The sequence below is a fragment of the Pseudogymnoascus verrucosus genome (genome assembly GCF_001662655.1).
Source record: "Pseudogymnoascus verrucosus strain UAMH 10579 unplaced genomic scaffold scaffold_68, whole genome shotgun sequence".
Classification (NCBI taxonomy): domain Eukaryota; kingdom Fungi; phylum Ascomycota; class Leotiomycetes; order Thelebolales; family Thelebolaceae; genus Pseudogymnoascus; species Pseudogymnoascus verrucosus.
Genome location: NW_017263719.1, coordinates 1 through 8,191, shown reverse-complemented (window position 1 = coordinate 8,191; position 8,191 = coordinate 1). Strand labels below are relative to the sequence as shown.

General features: G+C 49.3%; 2 protein-coding genes across 2 annotated transcripts; both read left to right on the top strand.

Annotated features, from left to right (window-relative positions):
* Window positions 1-970: 970 nt before the first annotated feature.
* SNT2 (putative PHD type zinc finger protein with BAH domain-containing protein) lies at window positions 971-6,417 on the top strand (the record flags this gene model as incomplete). The annotated part of the gene is made up of 6 exons (XM_018279468.2): window positions 971-1,775; window positions 1,847-2,330; window positions 2,381-4,295; window positions 4,348-4,681; window positions 4,788-4,898; window positions 4,956-6,417. 6 exons carry the CDS (start codon window positions 971-973, stop codon window positions 6,143-6,145), a joined length of 4,839 nt encoding a protein of 1,612 aa, XP_018125865.1. The 3' UTR covers window positions 6,146-6,417.
* A 707-nt stretch (window positions 6,418-7,124) lies between these two features.
* VE01_10060 (uncharacterized protein) lies at window positions 7,125-8,041 on the top strand (the record flags this gene model as incomplete). Its single annotated transcript, XM_018279467.1, has 5 exons — window positions 7,125-7,271; window positions 7,323-7,330; window positions 7,391-7,531; window positions 7,593-7,888; window positions 7,961-8,041. Coding segments are annotated over 5 exons (673 nt in total), but the record flags the coding sequence as incomplete, so codon positions are not given.
* Window positions 8,042-8,191: the final 150 nt, after the last annotated feature.

The following is an 8,191-nucleotide window of genomic DNA, read 5'->3' as shown; positions in this document are numbered from 1 at the left end:
GCATACCTCGCCAAATCCGCAATACCAACAACTCCACTACAGCCTAGCCTGCCCCCAGTGTGACGACGACGAAACAACTGAAATTCTGGCTCACAACGGCCACGGATCCCAATGGATTACCCGTAAGCATAGGCTGGCTTTGTTTCTCGGATCCCGGCTTTGGATCATTCTCTGTTGAATTACATTTTACAACTAGACTCAACTCACTCACTCACTCACTCTTATCATACTGCCCGAGTAAAAATAAAGGCTGGCCATAAGATTACTATTACTATAACAAATTGTATGCGTGCCCTCAGCAACCTCTCAGATTAGGTCTGTAGTTTACTTTGTCGAATATTTCTACCGATATTTATATCATTCGATCGTTTATTGTACACACGAATGTTGATACAGGAGTAAAAATACTAAGCTGCACCCAATGAGAGGCCATCTCACTCCGATGGTAAGGTTTGGAGCCATCTTAGCCAGCCAGCCTGGTTTAGCGAGGCATCGCCGGCCGCATCGTCTCGTCTCGTCTCGTTCCTCAGACACTCACTACATTGTCTTTCACTCTCCTTCCTTGTCTGACTCCATTCCACACGGACATCCGTTCCTTTGTTGTAGTCGCGAATCTCTTCGCGCCCACATCTTAACACCACTCGCCCATTTGTGCTCATACGTGAAGCTATTCAGACACCAAAAGATACATAGATTCTGCATCTGGCCCCATTGCTACAGCCGCCATATCCTATGCTGTTTATGTTGGATGAGGAAGGGAACAACGTAGTTTGCTCAATTACTACGCCACAACCACTTCTTGGAGCATCTTTCACCAAAGTCGCGCTCAACACTGATATTTAAACCTGATGGGCCGAATTTTATACAGTCACAGAGACGCTAAAAGGGATTAAAGTGCAACTCTTGATGGGAGAGGCAACCGGCCTCCACACTGCACACAACGACAAGCGGCGACGACAAGGACGCAGCTATGTCTGTGTCTAACCCGGACGACAGTCAAATCGGAATGGAGACTCCTTCGCATCCCCCCGCAGCAGTCGGTGGCGCGGATAGCGATAGCTCTGGGAGACCACAAAAACAATCCACCGAACCCATCGAAAGTGCGCCGTCCAGCGCTGCCATACCTCTAGATAGCTCCGACGCCTCTAACACAGTAGCCAAGGCGCATACAAATCCACCTCCGCCGCAGATAACTGCGCCTCCAGCTTCATCATCAAGTCCGCCGCCGAAAGATGCGGCTTCAGCCGCCGCGCCTTACGGCACGCGATCCCGAAACAGGGCGGGCGTGTCTCGACCAAACTACGCAGAAGATAAAGAGATGGATATGGAGTTTGAGATTCAGCCTCCTGTAAAGGAAGATGATGCCCGGAAATCTGCTCGTTCTTTGGACGCTCGACCAAACGTGTTGGAATCTGCCGCTTCAGGAGCAACCGGTCGAAAAACAACTGGGACAGTGCCGGATCCGAACAGCGCTGCGCAGCTGGTGCCAAAAGACCATATACCAGGAACCTCGACCTTTTCAGCCAACATTCCGGGGGCTAATCCGACGCAACCTTCCAAAAAGCGCAAAGCTACTACAAACCCGACATCGAGTATTCCGAATGGCAATCACACCACTGGAAACATGGGCATGGCCACGGCAACGGGAAAAGGAACTTTACCGCAGAATTCCCAGGCATATAAAGAGTCATTTATGCTGAGCTTCGATAATTGCGGGGCGCGCCTCCAAAATGGCAAGCTCATCGCTGACGATGGCACAACGTTGGGCATAAATGGTAAGTAGCTGTACAGTTCATCATGCAAAGTTCTTAGGCATTTTTTAAGTGCGTAGCTAATTTCACAATAGACCATGTTTATCTGGTATGCGAGCCTCCTGGAGAGCCCTATTACCTCGGACGAATCATGGAGTTTCTCCACATGAGTAATGACTCCACGAAGCCTGTTGATGCCGTGAGAATGAACTGGTATTATCGACCAAAGGATATCGGACGAAAGGTGAATGATACGCGACAGGTATTCGCGTCCATGCACTCTGATATCAGCCCTCTGACCGCCCTCCGTGGACTGTGCCAAATAAAGCACAAAACAGAGGTGGAGAATATGGACGAGTACAGGAGGACGCAGAATTGTTTCTGGTACGAAAAACTCTTCGACCGATATATCCACCGATATTACGAGGTAATACCTACACGACAGGTAGTAAATGTCCCGGCCAAGGTGAAGACGGTTCTTGATGATCGATGGAAGTTTATACTGGTAGAATCTGGGAGGGGGAAAGAATTGACCAGTGCGGTCAAGTCGTGTAAGAGGTGTAATGGGTTCTGTGCAAGGTATGTTTTAAAGACCGGTAAACCAGGTTGCTATAACTAATAATGCATAGTAACAATTCCGTCGATTGTGCAGTCTGCCATCAGACATACCATATGAATTGTGTACGGCCGCCATTGCTGAAGAAACCATCGCGCGGGTTTGCTTGGGCATGTGGCCCTTGCAGTCGCGCCCAAGAGCGAAAGTTGGAGGCAAGGAATACCCCCAATGTTGCGGATACAGGCGCCGATGCTGAAGACGATGAAATGATGGACGATGAAGATGAAGATTTATTACTTCATGGCACTGAAAGAAGCACGGGCAGCAGCAGTCCTGTTGGATCAGTGGAAGATGATGTACCGATTCACCCTGGCACTGAGGAACAGATTTATCAAGCAAGTTTATGGCCCTTCCGTTATCTAGGGGTGCATTGCAAGGTCGAGGATGCATTGGATTACGACGATCGCATCTATCCCCGTGCAAGCTCTCGCCTCGGGCCACGACACCAGGCAAATGTACCGACCTGGCCTGGCAGGCCCATACAACTTGTTAAACCAATTGAGGTCAAAAGAAAGTATATGAAGGGGGGAAGCCATAAGAAAGATGCGAAGCTTTCCAAGGAAACTATCATCGCGCTCGAAGCAGAAAAACTAGCGAGGGAAACGCGGCCCAAATGGGTCATGGACGAACCCCATGGGTACGTCCATCGAGGAGAGGACCATGCCAGAGGAAGTTCGAATAGCACGGCTGAGTTACTCTTCCAACCCGAGGCAACTGAAGACGTGGCAAAAACCGGCGACAATGAGGCATTGATTGACGCGTATCTCAAGAGCAGCGAAGATATTGCCAAGCAAATTGGCGTCAGGGCCTACTCGGTGAACTTCTTGGATAAAGCATTGAGTATACTTAACTCTGCAAGTTTCGATGTTGATCGGGCGTTGAAAGAACTGGCTAAGGTGGAAAGAAAGGATCTCAAAGAACCCGACCTGACACCGACAGAGGTTAAAAAGTTTGAGGATGGCGTAGCCAAATTTGGCTCCGAGCTGCATAGCGTAAAAAAGCATGTTAAAACCGTCAGCGCTGCGAATATAGTTCGGTTCTATTACATCTGGAAGAAAACCGAGCGTGGAAAGCAGGTTTGGGGCAATTACGCGGGCCGAAAAGGGAAAAAGGAGGCTAAGAAGGTTGAAGTTAACGCGGGCAAGTTACAAGATGACGTTGCTGATGACCAAGACGATTCAGCTTTCGACAACGAGAAGGCCAAGGAAAAGAAACGAGGCTTTCAATGTAAATTCTGTTCGACGCGCAACTCTCGGCAATGGAAGCGCGCTCCTGGGACACCAGCTGGAACCACCGTAGCAGCTGACCCGACAAACAAAGTAGTTGGCAAGGACAACAATACGCAATTGACCGTAGCCCTTTGCCTCAGCTGCGCGGTGATATGGCGAAGGTATGCGGTGCAATGGGAAGACACAGATGACCATGGCAAGAAAGCTTCCCAAGGTGGTCGGTCTAATAAGCGGAAGGCAGAGGATCCATTGAGGGAATTCCATCTGAGCGACCTCAGTTGGACGGCGAATAATACAGATACGGCCAACACTCCTTCAAATGGAACTCCTGCGCCCCAGGCTGCTTCTCTGGTAGCAGCAGTCCAGGAGGCCCCGCGAAAAAAACCAAAGAGCAATAGCGAAAGAGACCAGACTGATTCGGCACCACACGATCCTGGCTCTGGGCCTGCGCTTGCCCAGCAGAAGAAGAAAGCGCCAGAAAAACCACCTGCTCCACCGCCTGTCCCGGAAATTCCTAAACAAAAATCTCTTCCCTGCGCAATTTGTTTGCAGATGGAGCCGGCAGGCCAACGTCTCTCCTGTAGAGAGTGTCGAATGACCGTGCACCGAAATTGTTATGGTGTGGCCGCGGACTCTCGGGGATCAGCCAAATGGACCTGCGATATGTGCTCAAATGACCGAAATCCACAAGTTTCTATTGTAAGTTACACCACCGGACCTCCTGCTGTGCCTATTTACTAACTAGTTAAAGCAATATAAATGCATGTTGTGCCCTATCGAATCAACACCGCAGGACTTTTTGGAGCCTATAAAACCCTCGCACAAGAAAAAGAACGACAAAGACCGGGAAAAGGACCGCGTGGAGAGAGAACTTGCAATCAAAGCGGCTGAGTTTTACAGGAAAAAGCAAGAGGAGATGAACCGTCCGATTATTCCAAGAGAACCTTTGAAAAGAACAGCAAACAACAACTGGGTCCATGTTACCTGTGCAGTTTGGACACCAGAAGTCAAATTTGGCCAAGGCAAGGCCTTAGAACGCTCTGAGGGGATCCCTTCAATTCCTTCCGCTAGGTATGACGAGACTTGTAAGATATGTAAAACTAATAACGGGGCCTGTGTGGCTTGCCTGTCGTGCCGGGCTCCTGGTAAGCAATTCCTCTAGTTTTTTATCGCTGTGCTAACTAGCAATAGTCCATGTAGAGTGTTCCCATCAGGCAGGGTATGTCTTGGGCTTTGATATATCACCTGTCAAAGGCTCTCGCAGAGATCATGTAAACATTGTGAACATCAATGGCGAATCGGGTGCCATGACAGCTGCGGTTTGGTGCAAGGACCACTGCCCTNNTCTAGCATTAACAGGGACTGTACGCAAAGCGACGCTGGTCAATCAATCAACCAAGATATCTGCAGTTCCCATTTCTTCCTCGACGGTATCCAACCGCCGAGCTTCTACAACCGTTATAAGCAGCAGCGGCAGAGGCTCTATTTCGAATATTAAACCTGAAGACACGCAAACTACGAGCACTGCTGAGGCACTCGAGGCTCCCACGTACCTCAAATCGCCCGCGAAAGTATGTGATACTTGTGGGGTTGATGTGAGTCCAAAGTGGTGGCCATATCCAGCACTGCCCGTTACGAGGCCTGGGCCATTGAAACAGCTTTATGAACACCGCCCCTCCAATAATCAACTAGATGATATTTCCAAGGACCTGGGCAACGCCATTTTGGGAAGTAACCCTAAGCAGCAGGTTGCTTTGGCTGCGGCCGCATTGTGCGAGAGGCCGCCCAACAATGTTCCGGAGCTTTTCCAGTGCCACAAGTGTCATTGGAATAAAGTTCAGAAGCCCCAAACTTCGCCAGCCATACCAGCTCCAAAGGTGGATAACGATGCACCCCAGCCACGCCTACCGCCTTCTATACCTGTGTCTGCCTCGTCAACGCTAGCGAGCCCTCCTGTGCCACCAACCCATATGCACTCGGGATCTCGCTATCCGTGGGGCCATTCGGCATATCCACCAACGAGCGGTTACGGGGACTGGTCCCGCGCATCCCCGGCCTCTCAGAATTCAAATATCGCCCTAAGGCAGTACAGTAACGGCTCTCACTCGCCGAGAGGGCCTCCGATAATCAGCCAGCACCTACCCGGTCAGACACAGGCACGTCAACCAGGCGCGATAATTCCACGATCACCACATGTAAACGGATCATTGCCTTTAGTAGCAAATAGCAGCTATCCCTCATCGCCACATAAATCTGCCGCTGGTATTCATCCGATACAGCATGGCGTGTACGCGCCGTACGCACCGTCACCCCCGCAACACTTAACCAACGGAGGTCCTCCCCCACGAGCTTTGGAAATTTCATTCCCACATGGAACTCACTCGCCGTATCGTCAAGCGTTTGGCGGGCCCCATGAGAGCCCGCAGGCACGTCGGGATGGCCCTCAAATCAGTCGTGAACCTATAAATCACAATGGGAACAATGCTCCTAGTCGTCGGGTGAACGGTGGCGCGAGTGCCAGTCCTTCACTCCAGAATTTACTTTCTTGACGGTTGGCGGATGAAATGATACTCAAGTTGGGGTAGGGGCGCAGTTGGGGGGGTTGTACTGAAAAGGGGTTAAATATATGTCGTATTTGAAGCAACGGTTATCATGAAGTTGGTGGTGTGTGTGTATATGGGTAACGCAATAACTTGCCTGGGTTTTTTACTGAGCGAAGGCGTTTAGAGGGAGGAGAGGAAGTTGGAACGTCGGTCTTAGTAATAATCTATGTATACATAGTGATTCCATCATAAATTAGTTAACAAACTTTTGTCTGCCGTTTTATTTTTAAAACTGCTTCCGGTCTCTAGTCAAATGGCCTAGTTTATTGCAGTTAAGGCAGAGCCGTTCCTTGAACTGTCGACCCTTGTTAGGGTCGCAGAGCCATTCTACGGATTACAGACGTGGTTCACCCCAGCAACCGGAACAAACCCATCTAGGTAAGTAATACTGCGACGGCATGAAATATTTACTTTGATACCGAATATAAAAATATGATTCACCAAGGGTGCGAGACTAGGCGGGGCCACCTTTCACAAGCACTACGTTTCTCAGCTTTTACAGCCAGGGCGTCGTGTTAGCATTAACGTTGAGTAGAAATGAAATGCGTGGGACACAGACTATCATGACTTTCCACCAAGTTCATCGACGAGCTTAATAAAAGCAGATATAATTATTCTCACATTTCATCTTTCACTTTGCGTGTGCTAGCATAACCTTCATCTCCCAGTTAACACAGTCGTATATTCCTTCGTTCGGGGGCACATCGCTACAGGTCTGTAGAACAGTAACAATCATGCCTCATCACGAGTCACACAGTTCTCAGCCAAACTATGGTAGTTATCAACAAAGATATATCTTGACGGGCTCAAAGGTAATAGGCTAATCTTAACTACAAACCCTCGCAAATGGGAAGAAGCCGCCAAAGAAGCCTTGCCTGCGAGTAGTTATGGGTATATCGCGGGAGCTGCTGGTGCAGGAGAGACCATGGATGCCAATAGAGCAGCTTTCCGAAAATGGTCGATTATCCCCCGCATGCTCCAAGATAACACGATCCGTGATCTTTCTGTTGAGCTCTTTGGGTCCAAATATCCTAGCCTTGTACTGGTTGCTCCGGTGGGCGTGAACAAGATTGTAAGTTAGGTTTCTTGAGGTTGATACAGAATTCTAATTTGCGTGATACAGTTCCACCAGTAGCGAACCCCAAAATTCCATATCCAAGAGGATTATCCAAGGCTAACGACTGATACTAGCGAGGGAGAATGTGCAGTCGCACGGGCAGCTGCCAATTGCTCGGTGCCGTACATTATGTCAACTGGGTCCTCGACCACGCCAGAGGAAATCGCGGAGACATCGGGATCGGGGTCCCGCTCGGGGTCCCGCTGGTTCCAGCCGTACTGGCCCCCTAATGAAAGACAATGAAATCACGATCTCTATGCTCTCACGAGCAAAAAGTGCCGGATTTACAACACTCGTGGTCACGCTTAATCTCTGGGCTCTCAGCTGGCGGCCAAAAGACCTAGATAACGCATCCGTTCCTTTTTACCTTGGAATTGGCGACGCTATTTGCCTTTCAGATCCAGTCTTTCAGAAAAAATGGAAAGACGGCCCAGGCAAGGGAAAATCTATCCAGGATGATTTCCAGAATGCCTGTATGGGATGGGAAAAGACAGTATTCTCGGGCCACAGCCACACGTGGGAAGATATTAAGTTCTTAAAGGAACATTGGGATGGCCCTATTGTCCTAAAAGGTTTGCCTTGCTGTTTCATATATTAATTATAACAGCCTTTGATGGAGTCATACTGACTCTTATCGTTCTTAGGCATTCAATCGATAGAGGATGCTGAGCTAGCAGTCAAGGCAGGCGTCCAGGCATTGTCGTTTCTAACCACGGGGGTCGCCAGTATGATGGTGCCGTTGAAGAAAAGACACTTTTAAAGTGGATTAAAGAGCTTACTACAAGTAGCTACACGCCTAGCCATCGAATCCTACGTGAGGTTGCAGATGAAGTCCAGTTAAATAAGTGTCGCGTTTTTCAGCCTCAACACCTAAC